The sequence below is a fragment of the Odontesthes bonariensis genome, chromosome 18 (assembly GCF_027942865.1).
Source record: "Odontesthes bonariensis isolate fOdoBon6 chromosome 18, fOdoBon6.hap1, whole genome shotgun sequence".
Lineage (NCBI taxonomy): Eukaryota > Metazoa > Chordata > Actinopteri > Atheriniformes > Atherinopsidae > Odontesthes > Odontesthes bonariensis.
The window spans coordinates 19,014,544-19,032,794 of NC_134523.1; the positions used below are offsets into that span (position 1 = coordinate 19,014,544).

At 42.8% G+C, this 18,251-nt stretch overlaps 4 protein-coding genes across 6 annotated transcripts; 1 reads left to right on the forward strand and 3 right to left on the reverse strand.

Annotated features, from left to right (window-relative positions):
* Positions 1-1,217: 1,217 nt before the first annotated feature.
* LOC142367159 (uncharacterized) lies at positions 1,218-5,749 on the reverse strand. Its single transcript, XM_075449106.1, has 2 exons — positions 5,420-5,749; positions 1,218-4,636 (listed from the first exon to the last, which is right to left on the reverse strand). Exons 1-2 carry the CDS (start codon positions 5,676-5,678, stop codon positions 2,976-2,978), a joined length of 1,920 nt encoding a protein of 639 aa, XP_075305221.1. The 5' UTR covers positions 5,679-5,749; the 3' UTR covers positions 1,218-2,975.
* On the forward strand, positions 5,727-7,763 carry LOC142367174 (RNA/RNP complex-1-interacting phosphatase-like). Of its 3 annotated transcripts, none has more exons than XM_075449123.1 (2): positions 5,727-5,979; positions 6,589-7,763. In XM_075449123.1, exon 2 carries the CDS (start codon positions 6,648-6,650, stop codon positions 7,347-7,349), a length of 702 nt encoding a protein of 233 aa, XP_075305238.1. In that variant the 5' UTR covers positions 5,727-5,979; positions 6,589-6,647; the 3' UTR covers positions 7,350-7,763. The 3 variants fall into 3 exon arrangements, with proteins under 3 accessions (XP_075305238.1, XP_075305239.1, XP_075305237.1); XM_075449124.1 differs by lacking the exon at positions 5,727-5,979 and adding an exon at positions 5,990-6,129; XM_075449122.1 differs by lacking the exon at positions 5,727-5,979 and adding an exon at positions 6,136-6,249.
* Positions 7,739-11,131, reverse strand: LOC142367175 (uncharacterized). The gene is made up of 2 exons (XM_075449125.1): positions 10,840-11,131; positions 7,739-9,801 (listed from the first exon to the last, which is right to left on the reverse strand). The coding sequence occupies exons 1-2, from the start codon at positions 11,030-11,032 to the stop codon at positions 9,149-9,151; spliced, it is 846 nt and encodes a 281-aa protein (XP_075305240.1). The 5' UTR covers positions 11,033-11,131; the 3' UTR covers positions 7,739-9,148.
* A 1,125-nt stretch (positions 11,132-12,256) lies between these two features.
* On the reverse strand, positions 12,257-17,736 carry dnai2b (dynein, axonemal, intermediate chain 2b). The gene is made up of 12 exons (XM_075449107.1): positions 17,278-17,736; positions 16,536-16,697; positions 16,161-16,282; positions 15,941-16,083; positions 15,752-15,865; positions 15,528-15,667; positions 15,251-15,373; positions 14,205-14,428; positions 13,736-13,871; positions 13,510-13,656; positions 12,541-12,762; positions 12,257-12,425 (listed from the first exon to the last, which is right to left on the reverse strand). Exons 1-12 carry the CDS (start codon positions 17,458-17,460, stop codon positions 12,354-12,356), a joined length of 1,788 nt encoding a protein of 595 aa, XP_075305222.1. The 5' UTR covers positions 17,461-17,736; the 3' UTR covers positions 12,257-12,353.
* Positions 17,737-18,251: the final 515 nt, after the last annotated feature.

Here is an 18,251-nt window from a genome sequence, read left to right on the forward strand (position 1 = left end):
TAACCATAAGTATAGTAACATAGAAGAGCAGTCCGAATTCTTGAAATATCTCAAAACGTGCCTGGGGATTGGAAAATATTGATAAAATACTGATAATGATGATTCACTGGCCATAATGCTAAAACTCAATCAGTTTCTTTCATGTCTCTTTTTTTTAAGTAGTACAGAGGAATGTGCTCATCTCGGACTATTTGTGACACACGGCTCAAGCCTACAGTACCCAAATCATAAAAAATACAAAAAGAGGTTAGGTTTTATTGCTAACAGATAAGCTGAAAATGGGGAGTTTTGTGACAAAAGAGTGATAATTCAGTGCTGATTTGAGCCCCCCTCACCAAAAAACACTTTAAATATTACATTTAAATGTCGGGACATAGAAACCTGTATGACTTACTGTACCAGTAAGCTCTGTAGGCTTTAACTGCAGACTTATTACAACTGGTGCAGGTAACAAAGCGATTACAAAGTGATTTTTCTCTTATTTCATCTGATAAGTGTTTTGTGTCATGTTTTATTTATTTTTTTTACAAAATAAAAAAGCTTAAAGAACATCCTCCAAGTGTTGTGAGTGCATCATTTTTGCCAGAGGTTTGTGAGGTAAGAACATATTAGGCAGAGTACACTTTCTATGGACTATTATGATATTTACAGTGGTTAGGAAAAGATGAACGTGAGCCACATCAGGTCCTCGAGGGCCGCCGTCCTGCAGGTTTTAGATGTTTTGCTGCTTCAAGACTCCTCATTCAGATCAATACCTCATTAGCAGGCTTGTGCCGAACTTAACAATCTTTTAAGAGGTCCATTTCATCTGAATCAGGTGTGCTGAAACAGGGAAACAACTAAAACCTGCAGGACAGCGGCCCTCGAGGACCAGTTTGACATCCCAGCTCGAGGCTAACACCAAACTTACTGAACCTACGATTTTAAAATATTTTAACATTAAGAAACATATTTTCTTGTAAACTGTTTTTCAAAAGCGTCTTGTGAGTCCCCTCAGCTTGTGAAAGATTGTACTTAAAGATATAAAGGAGGATATTTTGCTCTGACCATTAATATTTGGTCAGATTTACATTGTAAAAACAACTGGAAATATGTAACGTTTTTATTAGTCTCATTTCATATTAATAAGACATTGTGAAATCTTCAATGTATTAATGACAACAATTTCACACAAATGTCATTTTGAGATTTTTTTATTATTATTATAACACTGCTCATATAACAATGATGGATTATAAATTTGCTGCTGCAGTGATGAAGTTTCATTACATACATCTACAAAGAAAATGATACATATATATATATTACATTATACTGATCAACATAAAGTTTGTTTCATTTTATGTAGTAAAGTGAAGATTTGGGGGTTTTGGACTGTTAGTTGGACAAATTAATACTCCCGAAGAGGAGGTTCTGACAGGACTGCTGCTAACATTTACTCTATCAATTATCTTCTCAATTAACTGATTATGTAGTTATCATAAATCTCCAGAAACCCCCCAATTTTTCTTTCACTGTGAGAAACCACACATAAACCAGAGAAAATGTCAATTTGTGGAGATTAATGTAGTCCTGCTGTACATTTTGTTTTTGAGTCCATCCTGGTTGTTTCCAGATCTTCAGCTCCTCCCGCGTTTAGTTGCTGGAACCGTCAAGTTTCAAAAGTTTTTACAGATGAATGAAGCAAGGTTTGTGCTTAAAGATCATCTTCAGTTGTTGTTTAAACTTCTTTCTAAATCCAATACTAATGTTTCGACATCAGTGAAAGCAGGTGGGGTCGAGGCGATTTCAGAACATTCTGACTCTAAAAAACAGAAGGCATCTTTCAGAGCCAGCAGCTTCGCCAACAAACTGGACGCTCTGGATTTTTTTAAAACCTATTTTCTCCCAAATTTATCTGAGATCAGAGAAACAGGTAGGTTCCTGATCTGAGAGAGAGTCTCCAATATAAGACCAATGGGCCTCGTGCAAGAACCGTTTGTACGCACAGATTTGTTCTTAAATCGTTAAATCACTGAGCTGAAGGCCAGGTGGGTGTGTCTCGATACAGCGGGGGGCAAACTGCTCTATAGCCCAGAGAAGGCATGCCAGATTTGCACAATATTGCCATGAACGAGGGTCTCCTACTACCTGAACCAGCCCAGGCAGACCAGAAGCTGTGGTGCCAGAAGACCCCCCTCATTAACCACCCCATCAAAGAGCCATCATGATGAGGCAACAACTGATTGCACGGCTTTAGTTGCAGTCATCGAGCGCCTGCCCATGGCGAGACATTTTTTTTTTTTAAAGCCATTTTCATATCAAACCATTTCTTTTTTATTTAATTGACATTACGAACTACAGGTGACACTGAATTAACAGCACTCGTAATTGCTTCCCATTTCTTCGCTTTAGCAGATCCCGTAATTCCACTGCTGACACTGCTAAAAATTACAGATTTTCCTTTTTGGATCTCTGAAAGCAGAACTTCATTCTCAGAGCCCCTATTCTCAAGACTCAACACTCAACACTTCCTGGCACAGGAGCGAGGAAGCACTGCCTTACATGGTATAATTTTGGGCGTGGAGTATGCAAATTTACTATCCTCGTGCACGTGCAATTATATATGCACACGTGGGATTCATCATTTACGCAGGTCGTTTACACACTTTTTCCAAAGATAAGAGCGCTTGTTGAATCTGACGTGGCGTGTTCGTACGAGACCTTCGTACGAAAAAAGTGAGAGAAATTTAGAATAAAAATACGAAAATGTTCTTGCATGAGGCCCAATGTTCCCTGTTCTGTACAGTTCTTAAAATATCAACTATGGTAGTGAACCACAACTCTTTCTGTAATGTCTCTGCAGGTCTAAATGAATCGAATCGATGGATCGAACATTAACATGAAGCTGCAGGGTAACATGTTCTCAGCAGATGTCCTGAAACACCAGCTGGGGGTGGATCACTTAGGGAGTCCCCCCTGGCTCAATCTGCAGGTCACAGCTGGATGAAGTCGGGGTGAACTCCTTCCTGTTGCTTCGAGTTCGGTGTCACAGCTGAGTCCTTGGTGACCTGTTCTCCGGTATGGACCTTCATGTGAGAGTCTAATGAGCGTTTCTCCTGGTATCTCTTCTCGCAGACCCCGCAGCTGAAAGGCTTCTCGCCAGTGTGCGTCAGCATGTGTCTCTTCAGGTCAATCTTCTGGACGAAGCCTTTGCTGCAGAGCTGGCAGATGAACGCCTTCTCCTTCTTGTGGAACCTCTCGTGTGTCTCCAGTGAGATCTTCTGTCGAAACCTTTTCCCACACAGGCTGCAGATGAACGGCTTCTCGCCCGTGTGGATCCTCATGTGAGAGTCCAGGTTGCCGATCTGCCTGAAATTCTTGCCGCAGACCCTACATGCGTACGGCTTCTCACCTGTGTGGATCCTCTTGTGCACGTCCAGATGTTGGCTCATGGTGAACTTCTTGCCACAGACCTCGCAGGGGTAAATCCTGGGCTTCCCTCCCGTGTGGCTCTTGATGTGCCTCTTCAGGACGGTGTTTTCGATGAAAGTTTTTCCGCAGAACTCGCAGATGTACGGCCTCTCACCAGCGTGTAGCTTCATATGTCTCTCCAGAGAGCCTTTTCTGGGGAAGTCCTTGCCGCAGTCTTTGCATCTGAACGGTTTCTGGCCGGTGTGCGTCCTCATGTGGATCTCCATGTCCCTGAAGGTGGCGCCACAGATTTCACAGATCCTGCTTGTTTCTCTGTGACTGTGGATGTGGAGCTGCATACTCTCTGAAGACTCGGACCGCTCCCCACAGACGCCACAGAGAGTGTCAGGATCATTTAAATGTGTCTCTGCGTGCCGGAGTAAGTTACCTTTATTGTGAAAGGTGTTCTTGCAGACTTTGCAAGAGTGAGATGGAGTCAGACTCGGTTTCCTGCGTTTGCTTCTCTCTGTCGATTGCTTGTCAGATTCGTGGCCCCGGGTGTGCCGCCTCAGCTCTGTGCTCGTCGGGAAGCCTTTTTCACAAACTTTGCAGCTAAATGGTATCTGACCATCGTGGTCCTTCATGTGTCGCTCCAGAGAGTCAGTGTGACTGAACTCTTTGCAGCAGACAGTGCATGTGAGTGGCTTCTCCGCTGTGTGGATCCTCATGTGAGTCATCATGTTGCCCTTCTGATTGAAGCCTTTGCCACAGAGGTGGCAGCTAAAAGGTTTCTCACCAGTATGCAGCCTCAGGTGTGTCTCCTGAGCTCGGATCGAAGGGAACTTCTTGCCGCAAACATTGCAGGTCCTGCTGCTGTCACGGTGGGTTTGAAGATGCCGTCTCAGACCGTCACTGGACTCCAAACGTTCACCGCACACACCGCAAAAACACTCTGCCTCCTTTGAGTGCTTCTCCACGTGTTTCAGTAAAAAGCCTTTCCTGTCAAAGGACTTCCCACACACTCTGCAGGTGTAAGATATTACTTCTGTTGTGTCATTCTCATCCTCTTCCTCTTCTCTGGTTGGATCCTCTGGCAAACCTGGATGGTGGTCCAGTTCGGAGACTGTCTCTTGTCTGGAGGAAGTACTGGGCAGACTCTCTTTCAGTCTGCCATCGATTGAGACATCCTGCTTCAGACGTTTGTCATCAGAGACACTCCTGACACCAACCGATAGACACAACTCTGTAGAGAAAACAAACAACAGATTAATTCTCTACAGTTAACACGGATAATGCTTCATGCTTTGATCTATGGATACCTCTGGTGAAAGTTCTGCAGTAGGGGATTAAAACTACCCAAACCATCATTGGCATCCATCTAAGGAGCATCAAAGATACCGGTGAGTTTTTGCTTGGGATCCAAAAGGATATTATAAGGCTAAACCCACCACATCCTATTCTTCGGATGTCACATGGCAGTGATTTAGCAGTTTCTTTCCTCTAACTGTAAGATCTGTGAATTCTCAACTCTGTGTGTGTGTTTGTGTGAGTAACCTAAAGTGTGCTGTGCTCAATCTCTTTGCACTTAACTGTTGTTTCCAAACTTCAAAATACCACCAAAGAAAAAGTCTCATTTAAAAAAGCAAGGAATCTACCAAATACTTTCGTATTAAGCCCATTCTGATTATACGTGAGAGTATGTGCAACAAACTAAACATGTCTTTAATTAGTTTAGTCCTTTTCCTTCTTAGAAATATTAGTAGGCCTACTGTGTCCATCAGCACTATCTGCAAAAAGTGCCACTGTTATTATCAACGACACTTATTTTTAACGATAAAGGCAAAGAAATTATTTTCCATTTTCATTTCACAACGTCTCTTTTCTGTATTTGAACTAACTTTGTTCAGCCCTGACGCATTTTTCTTTCCTCTTAATCGCCGTGAAAGCATCTCAGACAATGCACTCATATGGCAGCCTCCACCAAACTTGTGTGTGGTGCTTAAGCAAAGCAGCAAATCGAGCTGACCTTTCCGTGCCTCTCTGGAATCCACTTTTAGACATTCGCGGGGCGCTTGCGATCCTCTATCGGCTGCTCTGCTCGCTTCGAACGCAGTTAGGATGAGCTCCACTGCTGCGGTGATCTGCTCCATCACCAGCTCCCTGAGCTCCCGCAGCTCTACGTTGCTGCGCTCCTGCAGGAGCCACAAGATCTCCTTAGCAGCAGCAGCTAAATGCTGGTCGATACCGGCCTTCAGACTGCGGCTCTCTGACCGTTTTTTAGACATTTTTCAGGTTTTCCGTCAGACAAAGAGCAAAATGTAAACAGTGCGAAAAACACTTCCGGGATTCCTGGCGTCTTTACGTAAGACGTATACGTTGCGGACGCTTCAACGTTGAACGTTCGCCATATCCAGCGTCACCGCGATTACATGGCATAACTGCCAGCTGCCAACAAAACGCTCTGTTACTTGAATATTATGTTAAATTTGATGTTTTAACGTTAGTTTATCATTTTGTGTCAGAGTTTTAACTCTTCACTTCGTCTGTTGAGAAAACGCAACCTTTAATGTCACAGCGCTGCACCGGGTACGAACTGTAGACCAAACTCCCTTCAAAATATGTCTGTTTAGTATTTGTTTACTGTTCGACAAAGTTAAATATGTTTTATAAAGTGTCACACTCTCTGTTCACATTAAGCGATGTCTTCTTGTCTATTCGGAATAAGTTAAAGCTTCAGTAAGTTGTTACTTGCGCTAAGTATGTACTTTTTAAAACATTTAAGCTTGTCGGTGGGTTTTAGCACATGGCAACACAAGGACATTTTTCATTCAGTCATACAGCGTGTTATGATTACAGGTAATATATACCAACCTAATTATGACTGATTTATCATTACTATTATTGTTACAACAATGCATGACATAACTAGATAGTAAAGTAAATAGATTTGGAGTAAAATATCTGTAAAACCCAGTACTGTACTGACGATTAAAATGTAAAAATGAATATGCAGTTGGAGAATCTGATGCAGCTGTCCCTATTGAATCTTTAAATCCATACATTCGTAGAGATAATCAATACAGTTAATAAAACATGGCTACATTTTTTTTTTCAAATATATTTCGTCTGGAGTTTTAACACTGAGAGTGGCGCTTTGGGCCTCTTATGCTACTGTTTCTGTTTGGGATGCTTTAGGTCCACGTCTGAGATCTTCATCTGGGAGTAAAAACCTCTGGGACCTTGGTGCATCTGAGATGCCTAATCATCAGAGGAAGAAGAAGAAGAAGAAGAAGAAGAAGAAGAACGGTATACCAGAGCGGTGGCTGAACTACCGTCCTATAGGACAGAGGATACCAGGAACAAGATTCATTGCCTTTAAAGTACCTTTGAAACCATCTCTGAATTGTCAGGTTCCTGAGTCTCAGTCCTTTGGTTTATGGGACCTGCTGGACTCTGTAGAGACTCAGAAACAGGAGCTGGGTCTGATCATCGACCTTACCTTCACCACCAGGTACTACGGACTCACAGATGTCCCACAGTCCTGCTCTTATATCAAAATCTTCATAGAGGGGCACCAGATTCCCTCTGATGCTTTAATCCTGAGCTTTAAACGGGCGGTGAGGCGTTTCCTGAAGGAGAACCAGGACAATGACAAGCTAATCGGAGTCCACTGCACCCATGGCTTGAACCGCACCGGGTACCTGGTCTGCAGATACCTGATTGACGTGGACGGGCTCCATCCACTGGCAGCTCTGGAGCTCTTCAACTCTTGTAGAGGTCATTGCATTGAGAGGCAGAACTACCTGCATGACCTTCGGAGGGCCACCAAGAGAAGTAATGATGGCATTGACGAGCCAGAGGAAGAGGCGATCAGAGGGCTGGCTGTCGAGAGACCGCCCATGAGAGCCAAAAAGGAGGGGCAGAAGTCGCAGATGACCACCAACAAACAGGAATAACAATAATCTGGTGATTTTGATTTCAGTTCAGTTTGATGGAGCAAATAGAAACAGCTGTTGGTCTTTGTTACTCTCGTCTCTACATCTTGTGATTGTTCTGATCAACCTTTTATTTATTTATTGCCTGCATCAGAAGCATCCGAGATCACGTCCGTTTTTGGGTGAAGTTGAATGTGATTTAACCTGTTTGATGCAGTTCCTGCGGCTCAAACCAAAGAGTGGGCTGAGCAGCTAACGTGAACTCTCTGCTTTTCATCATTTGAAACAAACCTTTTCAACACCACTGACGCGGTCCTGATTTTAGTTGCTGAACTGATCAGAAACACCACATTTTGAGGGCCAGACTGCTCTTTCAGATTTGTGCTCTGCTCAGTTTCACCCTGAATAAATTAAACAGTTCAGCTTCTTGTTTAACCGTCTGATTTTATTTTAACTTGACAGAATCCAGAATACTTTTTAGCAGGTTGTGAATATATCAGATATCGAACTCGGTTTATCAGCGTCTGCTCCCAGTTATATCAAATCTTCTAAAATATGCAAAGAATGGTACGTTGACAAACTAATTAATGCAGTGAAATTTTAAATAAAACTTTTCTTGCCATGATTTTTTTTGCTTCACGATCAGCAGATGAACGACTGTGGCTGCTGAACATTTAGAACAACTTGATGTGTCCGTTTTATGAGATTTTAACGTCATAATAAATAAATAAGCTGGGTGTGAAAAGATCAATTCAGCCTGAGGTCTTACGTACAGGGTAGATTAAGTAATGTTGAAATTGGGAAACGTTGCACTTTGTTGCTGTTAGGGGGCTGCTTCTCTGATCAGAGAACACAGATATACATAGCAGTGAAACAGGGAAGTTTGAGTTCATCCTCTCTTAATTCCTTCCCTCGCTGAGTTTGAATGTTTACAACCAGTAACAACTATTCCTGCTGTACTGTTTAGTTTTCAGACTTCATGAGTTATGGTTGAGATGACGTGAGATTAATGTAATGTAATGTTGCGATGCAAGCCCCACCTTAACGTATGTGGCATTCTCAATAACCCACCTCCCTACCAGTACCAGTTTTCCAATTTTAGGGTTCAAAATATCTCCCCTGGAACTTGGATTTGTCCCCGACTCCCCTGATTTCTCATGTGGAAGTAGATTTTGCAAAATAATCTAGTTCCCGGAGAAGGTTCCTGCTGAGGTTCTTCACTCTCAACCCCGGATATCCCATTGATTCATCAGAGGGTTTCAGAACATAAACCTCAAATGTGGAATATCATTACTCAAGCCTCTGGAAGGTTTTCCATCTATACTCTAAATACAGTTCCATTTATTTAATAAATAGTTAAGATGTAGGAAACTTCCTCAGACGCTCAAACTCATCTTAACAAATCTCTTTTCTTCTGGATGTTTACTTCCTGGCTTCTGTGGTTGCTGTAACAGTACGCTGTCCATTACCTGCCGTTTCCAGTCTTCAAGCTGAGCTCCTGGCTGAATGCTAACGGGCCTCTGAACTCGTGCGGCCCCCCCGAGCCTTCGCCGGTAAGACTAATTCAGGAATAGGAATCAAACTTTCAGCTAAAAAAAAGTTTTAATGGGGAACTGAATCTCTGCAACATTTCTTAACATCAAATTAAAAGCAACGTTAACTTTTAAATCAGGTTGATAAGTCAAACGGAACAGATGCTGAATGTAATTTCTGCCTGTGAAGCTGCTGCTGTCTGCTATCAGAGTCCCGGAGGTGGACACGAGATTCAGCTCCTGCTTTTCATATTTCAGCTTCACGTCTTCGCTGTTGGTCAAACTCCTTCAAGCTTTCCTCTTCCTTTTTCTCAGTCTTCCTGGACTCTCCTGGTGGTGGTCTTTCCTTCGGGCCGGGCACCTGTGCCTCCTCTTTAGGAGAGCCCTGCCGCAGTTGTCACACTTGTTTGGGCTCTGAGTTTCCGGGACTTTGGAGTTTTTGTTGAGGTTGGAGCGCTGCCGAAGCCGCCTCTCCCTGCTCTGGGTCCTGGCCTGGACTCCCTGCTTCCTATTACTGCAGTGCGTCTGGTAGTGAAGAGTCAGGCTCTCAGCAGCCTCGAACTCTTCGCCACACAGACCGCCTTTTGGTCTACCGAGCACTGCCGGCTTGTCTGAAGCCGGTCTCGGGTCGGCGGAGTCTTTGCTGTAGTCCTCGCTGTCTTCAGTCTCAGACGACAACACCAGCGAAACATCTTGATATGGACCCACTGGTCCCGGTTCAGCCGGCAGCTGAAGGTCATCGCACGGCTTCGCTTCAAGCCTGGAATTGTAGGTGAACTCGATGATCTCGGCCTCATCCAGGTGTAGGGTCTGCTCCTCCCGCTGTTTCTCTTCAGCACACGAAGGCTTTGGAACCACGTCCTGCTCTGGGTTCTGGTCTTTGTGGTTTAGAGTGACCTGTTCTTTATTCAGCAGCAGCTGCTGCTGCTGCATGAAGATGTCTGCTCAAAAACACAAACACAGATAATTATCTTTGAGCACTTGACACGGAGTAGACCCCATTTGGGGTATTTTATTTCCATAATTAACCAATTTAATTCAGAAATCTGGTCTGCAGTGAGGAAGCAAACATACAAATCATCAGAAACATACAAGAAATAATAATGCTTTTATATGAAAACAAATACCAGTAGCTCCACACAGCACACCACGGCAGTTTACCAATAGTTCTGACTACTATTTGTTTCAGTGTGACTCAACTTTTTTCACTCCCTCTTTAGCTACATTTATTGTATAGTAGGGCTGGATTTACTCTTAATATTGTTAAATAGTAAAAAGCTGGCTTTTTATTTTTAGATTTATAAAGAATATGACGTTTTTTAAATAAATCATCACATGTGCTGCCATTTTTCACATCATTCAGTTTACCCCTCAGCACAAACAGAAAACAATCCTCAAATAAGAACCAGTTCCTCGATTGTTTGAGCATGGAAATGTGGGAATCATGCAGGGCTGTGTGCCTGGAGGGCCAGGGTTGGGAAATACTGTCCCGGACTCATGCTAGATATTTTGGCACAAGAATGGGCAAAAAGAAAGGGGCTAAATATGCCAAATTTGTGAAGCATACCCCGACAGACTTGCAGAGAAAATTGAAGAGAATTGCTTCTAAAAGGGAGCTCCAGTTTACTGAGTTTGGATGGGTACTACTTACTATATGCACTGTATGCAATTTTGGGGGAATAATTCTTGTTTGTTTCACATTCCAAATGATTTTTTTTGCCTCAAACTGGTGAGGTTGTTGCTATTTGTTAGCTGTATTCAGACCAGAAGCTGTCTGATCTCCGCCAAAAGTCTTGTTCGTACAGTAAAACCACTGATACGGTACCACTTAGCGGGTCCTTTGAGTACTTAAGGTCTGAACATCAAATCTTCCTGATTTCTGTGAGACTGCACCTGAAAGTAAATGAGCTCCAACCTGGACCTGGCTGAAACCTGTAGACATACTTCCCCGTCCACTTCAGGACGCCCAGGTGTCTCACCTGCGGACGACAATTCCATCGTCGGTTTATGGAGGGCGCAGAGCAAAGCATGCTGGCGGGAGATCACCTCCTGACTCAGAGCCGCCTCCTGATCATATTTCTCTATGGCTTTTTCAAAAGCCTCGAGAATCTCTTCGACCGCCGCGTTCAGCCGCTGACTGACGAACATCCGCATCTTCTGGACCCGAGACATGTTTACGTCCGGTGAGGGAGCACCACGCGGTCAGGACCGAGAGGAAACTGCTCAGAGCACTGGCTGCGGCTAGTTACAGGGCTAACAAGGCTAATTTAGTTCGGGTTCCCATGTAAACAAGAGGACTTCCTGGATCCTTCAAAATAAAAGCACACAACTGAGGGACTTTTCTATTATGTCCTCTAGAGAGTTTTTGCAAAAATAAGTCAACTATCTGTAATTATTTTATCAAAATGCAATATATTTGCCATGGTTTAAAATCGACTTCTTGTTCTAGGATACAAAATAAAGTAGATAAAACTCGAAAATGAAATTATACTCCCTTTTTCTCATTCATTTGAGGGGATATCTGAGCCTGATGCCAAACGTAAATTAGAGAAACTGACTCAAATCATTGAATTAGTCTATAATGTCTCATTTTTCCAGATAGAACACACTGTATATTCATAGTATAATATTAACTCTGATCCTTCAACTGAACACTTTGAAGACTTTGTTGAAAGAAGGACGACTACAGCACGACTACAAACTGTATAACAGGAATTTGCTTGAAACTGATTGCAAATCCTCTGTTAATATTAACATACACTAAACTTTCAGTAGAATCTTAAATAATTCTGTGGCTAAATAGATAATAATCAGATCTATACACAACAAAGGCCTGCAGTAGCACACATGGAAGACGTCACTTTCTTATTAAACTTGTTTCAGCTGCAAATGTTAGCAACTGTTCACAGTTACGCTAATAAGATCCTTATTATGTCTTTATATTTCATATTAACAGAAAACAGGCTATGCTTTTGGAAATGTTGACTGTATAAAAATGTTTGTAAACATTTCTTTCTTGCATTTCATAATTACACGATAAAGACATGTGTAAAAATTATGACGAGGCACTTTACAGTCGTGTTAACAAAACAACAGCTAACCAAGTAGCAAAAAGAGCTGAGAAGAACGCTCAGATCTCTCCAGACATTTACACGGCTACATTTTCAGTGGATCCAATAGCATTCACATTTTAGGAAGAGTTCAGGATAATGTAGTCCACTACACATCGGCCACTTTGATATCAGTAATGAGAAGAATCATAAAATGTAACAGCTTCAGGTGTTTCATATCAGATGTCCCAGGAGAATGTTTATCTTATGGATCTTAGACCAAACATGAACAAACCAGATCCATTCTGAATTTGGACAGTTTATTGAACAAGCTGATTTGGTCAAAAAATGTGAAAACTGATGAATGTTCAGGGGGAATTTTAAAATTTTCAAATGGAACAGAGAAAATAAATATGATAACAGACAGAAACATGATCTTTTTTTCACAGAGACACTCCGGTTTCACCATTTTCTGCTCTGTCCTTCTCTTCTTTTTCCTCACAGTTGTCTTTTTCCTGGAAAAAACAAACAAAAAAACAGATATGATGTGTTCACCACACCAGTGCAACATGAACGAAACAGACCAGTGTCATAAGTTGAAGGCACTCCCCTCCTCTCCCTTGTCCTCACCTGCTGTGCATCCTCCCTCCTCTCTCTCCTCCTCAGCTCCATCTCCACCAGGTTGTAGAAGTCGTTCTCAGCTCTGGCGATGAGCTGCTCAGGGTCTTCTTCTCCCTCTTCCCGCCCGGCCTCCTCCTCTTTGCTCTGCTCAGAGCGACTCCTCTCCTTCAGTCGGATCTCCCTCTGTCGGGCCTCCAGGATCTTCTCCCGCTTCGTCTCTCGCTCAAACATCTGCAGACCGTTTAGAAACCATTTTTTTGTGCCCCTGGTCTGTAGAAGGCAGCATTTACAGTTTGTTTCTATCTCAGAAAAGCTGCTAATTACCATATTATAAGTCCCAATTATCTAAATACAGCTCTTGGAAGTATTTGGAACTGTGAACCAAAAATATGAGATATTTACGTTTTTAAGAAATGATCTTCCAACCATTCTTCAGTTTTATTTACGGCTGAGTGAATCATGTGGACATAAAAATGCTTGCTCATCAACCTGAAATGTTGATCACTTGGGGACTTTCTACAGCTAAAGCAAAAAAAATATCTCAACTATAGAACACAAGGCTTTTCATGACCATCTTCGAGCAGTTTCCTCACCGGCTGAACTGAGCTATGTCAGTTAGTTTGACACTACTGTCTGCTCATATTTTATTTTTTGACAGTAAACTGCCAAACAGCTCTTTTTATATCATCATTAGTTGTTTAAATCTCATCTGAGAAGCAAGAAACAGCAAACATTGGTGTCTTTCTTCCTTAAAAATTATGATAAGCGTATTAACTAATCTATAAATTACTAGAGCTCTACTTTTAAATGTCAGCAAAGATGTTCCATCCATCTATTTTCCACCGAGATGTTCCACCTGGATCTATTTTTGTTCCACATGTATTTACTATGTACATCGTGAATTTGCCACAGAGCAAGAAAGATGATAGGACGTTCTTCTTAACATCAAATCAGATCTCAAATCAGCAGTTGTCTTACAGCAGCCAGTAGACCTTTCTCGTTCTTCTGCAGGGTCGATAGTCCTGAGCAGATCTCCAGAAGCGTGGCTTCACCGTGCTCCGAGCCGCATGCCACCAGGCGCCCGTTATCCTGCACACGGAGGCTGTACAGAGCTTTGTCACACACCTGAGGACAACAAGAAGATTCTGAGTAAGTGGACTAACCGTATTGGACAGTTTCTGGCTTACAGGTGAGATTAAAATACCTTTAGGCTCAGCGTGGGGTCGCTTTGCTTGAACAGGATGTCCCACACGTCCAGCATGCCGTCCATCTTCACTGTGAAAAAGACGGAGGGCCTTACTGGACTCCAGCAGGCATCCATCAGGTGTGACATCTGGTACCTGGAATGCAAAATCATAGGGGATAAAACCTGGGTGTAAAGTTACCTGAGGAGGACGTTGGTCTGGATTGGAAGAGGACTAGACGCTTTATGGTGAACAGAAAGAGGAAAGACAACACAATACATGAGGAGAAAAAATATATAAAGAAGTGACAAATAACTAAAAAGAGATACAACAAATAGTGAAGTTAGAATAAACAGGATGGAGTAAAATTAAAAATGGCAGGTAGAATAAATAATGTACCGTCTGGAAGTATTGATTTTCATATTCAAATTCTATGGCTTAAAAACATAAAGTCGACACCTTCCACCAGTGTAATGCTGTGAATCCTACTTGGTCCACATGATGGAGGACTCCTTGATATCCTCAGACCAGATGCGAGCTGTCCAGTCCCCCACAGTGAGGAAGTTTTTGGGGAAGAACGGATTCCTCTGCAGGGCGTAGATGGGCCCGTGGTGGCCGTCATATGTACAAACAATCTTCTCAGCTGGAGTCTTCGCCTTCCTGTTGCAGGAGACGACCAGGCCCTGCTCTGTCCCCACCATGAACTTAGTCGGCTGGAGAGACATCATGTACAGCGACACACTGAGGCTTAAGACAGCAGGAGCAGAGATAAAATAACAGCCAAGAAGCTCCTCCAAGTTTTACAATGCAGTTAGTTTTCTTTTCAGATCAGAAAATGACCAGACTCAGTGGCCTCGACCTTACAGCACAAACTGCATCCTGTAAGACTAGGTTCAGGGCAAATCAAAACCAGCCAAACAGCTGTAGACTCAAATACTTGAGGTCTAAAGTAAAGCCTAATCCTTTTCAACTGGCAGATGAATAAAATAAATGTGGACACTATATAACTGTTGGCTATAGGGTGAATAATGTCCTATATAACATGTATAACGTGTATAACGTCCTATATCCCTGGACGTTAACTGTATACACTAAGGCTTTTACACCATAACAAGGAGCCATAAAATAAATCCTCTGAAAGATTGAGGACTAAGTTCAGTTTTTAGGCTTTATACAGAGAAAGCTAGCCAGGGGTGATCTGAACCAGATCCACCACGAGTAAACAAACCTTCATCTTCCAATAACGATTTCTTATACAGCATTTTAACATACAAAGGACTTTAGATCATGGTGGACAGACAATGACAAACAGAAGGAAACTTTATCTCAGTGCAATGTTCCAGAAACGAGTCCCCAAAACTAAAAGTTCAGGGTTGTGGAACGCCGGCAAAGTTCCAGATGATCAGTTTTATGAATGTTTCATTTCTTGACAATGTCCATCAGCTTTGTGGCTCAAGACTCTCAACTTTAGTTCAGGACAGAGAAAAACCAACAGTGTATGCTGCTGGGAAGCACAGAGACAGACCAACTCTCACCATGGTGGCCTCAAACTCCAGAGAGACGGCTCCTAAAGCTCGGTCTAGGTTCCCCTCCCGGCCTGGGTCCAGAACCATACGCTCTGTGGGCTCGCTCAACTTGCGGACATCCCACCACAGAACCTGAAGGAGAGGGAGAAACGGTTATTGCAAAAGTTTATCATTCTAATAAAGATCTGTCCATCATCGATGAATCTTCCAATCTGTCTCTCCGTCAAGAGCCTGTCTGCCAACGATCTACCTGTCTGACATCATTTTATCTTTCTGTCATGCCTACCTGTCCGTCAGTAGAGGCAGAAAAGGCGTCTGTCCCGGTCTTGGACTGCAGCCAGATGATCTTGTAGACCGGGTCTCTGTGACTATGCTCCAAAGAGGAATACTCCACGGGCTGGCTGCCTCTTCGGGTGTCCCAGTAAGCTAAACAAGCATACCCGCATGTGAATAAACCTGGTCACAGACAGAACCTCACCAGTGTGTCAGGAAGCCTGGACCTGAACCCACCAATCTGTCCGTTGTAACTGCCTCCAACAAGAGTGTGGGAGTCTTTTGGGTTGTATTCCAGACAGACGAGCGGAGACACCGGTTTCAGAGTCATCTCCGGACGGTTTGGGTTCTCTGAAAATGAAAACATTCACCACTGAACAGACTGGGCTCCGAGGTGGTTTTAATCAAATCTTCAGTCTGACCCACCCACGTCCCAGATGTAGGAGTCCAGGCTCATGTCTCTGGAGGTTTTCTGGAACTCGAGGCAGGAGTAAGCAGCGGCCAGCTTCCTGCCTCCATCAGGATGCCACGAGAGGCCGGTGACAGTACGTTTCACCTCGTTGGGATCTCTGCAAGAGAAAGGGAGTGATGCCAGTCATCAATCAGTGATCAATAAGCCTGCTGATCAGCTCGGTGTCCGCTGTACCTGAAGATGTTGATGGTCTTGGCAGACGGTGGCTCCTGACTTTCCTCCACATCCTCCTCATCCTCAAGGTACTGCTGGTAGATATCTATGGCATTGTTCTGCCGGATGCAGTGCTCCATGACCTGAGCCACACGATGACATCACACAGCACATGCTGACATCACAACAGTTGTGGTCAGGGCAGCCCTCATTACCTCTATCATTAAAAGAACAGGTGTGATCTAAGAAAACATATTCAACCCTTTGCTGGGGGTTGACAGAGGGCTTTATGGGAAATGTAGGAAAGTGGTATGTGTGAAAGTAATTAGAGAAAACCTCTGAATGAATGAATGAAACTTCTTTAAAAAAAATGTGTGTGATTGACATGGATCTTACGGTGCCCAGCTGCAGGACGCTGTTGGTGAAGCCTTCGTCCTTTTCCACCTTCTTCCTGAAGCGGATGGTTTGCTCCATCTCATCAGGGTTGATGTCTTTGGGCCATCCCCCCTCCACGTGGTTTATCCCACAGCTGCTGGACTCGAAGCACTCTGTGTTTACCTGAAATTAGTTTTTACACTTCATCAGACTATCATATGCCTCACATACATCTCATACAGCAAGGATCCTCTCGAACCAATGACCAAACTCAAGATTAGAAAATGGCTGAAACTTGTAATTATCATATCATCTGGTTGGTTGTTAATTTTGTCACTGAATGTTGAGAAAACAGTCAAATGTGTGGTATAGTTTCCCACAGTACAAAATTAAGCTCACAGCGCCAACAGTGTGTGAACAAATAAACCAATTCTCAGATCCGTAGAAGCTGGAACAAACTAATATTTGACATATTTGCTTGTTTAAATCAGCAGTTGTCGTTCTATATCTCACAGTATATCTACTGAAAAATGGTGTGCTTTAATCGACATAAGCAATATTTATTCTGTCCTTTACTGCTTTAATAAGGTGATTACACAGTTTTTTGACAGCTATGACAATCTGTCACTTTAACCTCTGATCCTCAAAAGTTTTGTGTCACAGGAAGTCCTGCCATCTGCGAACAAACTTGAAATCCTGAAGCAAACAAATATATGGGGAAAAGCTTCGTAACTTTAAGTGGCGCAGCAACATTTAAACTTACCTGGTGCTCCGACATCTCCCGGTGGGTCTGAACGGCAAGGTCTCTGTGGGTTTTCTGGATGAACTGAAGGGCCAGGCTCGGGTCCGGGGGAATGTCCACCAGCAGCTCCTCAGACCGGTCAGAGAAGAAACACTGTCGGCCGAACTCGCTGCGGAGCTTCGTGTAAACATGGACGATCTCCATGCTCACCGTGAAATCACCCAAGTTCGTTAAACGGACGATACAAACTGGAATTATAATCGGTGCCAAACTGTGTCCAACAAAGCTAAAAAGGAATGGTGGCGCGGTTTGTTGTATCCTAGCAACGTTACGGGGACAACGGTATCTTGGCAACGGGTAAAGATTATTTACTCGTAGGGCCTATACTGATTTTCTTAAATTATTATTTTTCTGAATATACTGTATATATTTTCAATCAATAATGACTCCAAACCATCTAGAATAAAGTTTTTCTTAATTTCTATTAAACTGATTATAAAATATATTTGATCATAGTTGTAATTTGTTTCGCGAAAAACGGGGGCTCATAAAAAGGTAGTGTTACCTCAAACATGAATAAAACCTGTATGGTAATGAGCTTTTTCTTATTAATTAATTCACGCAGCCAAGCATTGATCCTTTCGTATCATGTTACTAAATCTACCAAGTAAATATATGTAATGCAGTTAAAAACGTCACATTATTTTCTTTTAAAAATGTTAAAAAGGACCTCTTGGAGCTATCCTGTCTCTAACCCGCATGTATAAATAGGTATTCGGGTGTACGCACCGTTGTGCGCGTGTGTTTTGTTTGTTTTGTTTTTTTCGACCAGAGCAAGAAAAGCAACAGGAGTCAGGAATGGTTTGTTCTTTGTTTGCTTGCAGGGAATGGATGAATAAAACACCCCAAACTATTGCATTTTCTTGGACAATTGACAATTGCCACATTAGAATTAGCCAAAACTAAAATACTTTATACAGCTCACGATGAGTAAG

Bases quoted from the DNA above. Each gene is read 5' to 3' on its own strand.
- LOC142367159 (XM_075449106.1), bottom strand. From the start codon at position 5,678: ATGTCTAAAAAACGGTCAGAGAGCCGCAGTCTGAAGGCCGGTATCGAC. The intron at 4,637-5,419 runs GTCAGCTCGATT...TTTTCTCTACAG, and splicing joins TTCCAGAGAGGCACGGAAAG to AGTTGTGTCTATCGGTTGGT.
- LOC142367174 (XM_075449122.1), top strand. From the start codon at position 6,153: ATGTACTTTTTAAAACATTTAAGCTTGTCGGTGGGTTTTAGCACATGG. The intron at 6,250-6,588 runs GTAATATATACC...GGGATGCTTTAG, and splicing joins ACAGCGTGTTATGATTACAG to GTCCACGTCTGAGATCTTCA.
- LOC142367175 (XM_075449125.1), bottom strand. From the start codon at position 11,032: ATGTCTCGGGTCCAGAAGATGCGGATGTTCGTCAGTCAGCGGCTGAAC. The intron at 9,802-10,839 runs GTGAGACACCTG...GTTTTTGAGCAG, and splicing joins GATGGAATTGTCGTCCGCAG to ACATCTTCATGCAGCAGCAG.
- dnai2b (XM_075449107.1), bottom strand. From the start codon at position 17,460: ATGGAGATCGTCCATGTTTACACGAAGCTCCGCAGCGAGTTCGGCCGA. The intron at 15,374-15,527 runs GTAGGCATGACA...CCTCTCCTTCAG, and splicing joins CTGCCTCTACTGACGGACAG to GTTCTGTGGTGGGATGTCCG. The intron at 13,872-14,204 runs GTAGGATTCACA...TTTGCATTCCAG, and splicing joins TCCTCCATCATGTGGACCAA to GTACCAGATGTCACACCTGA.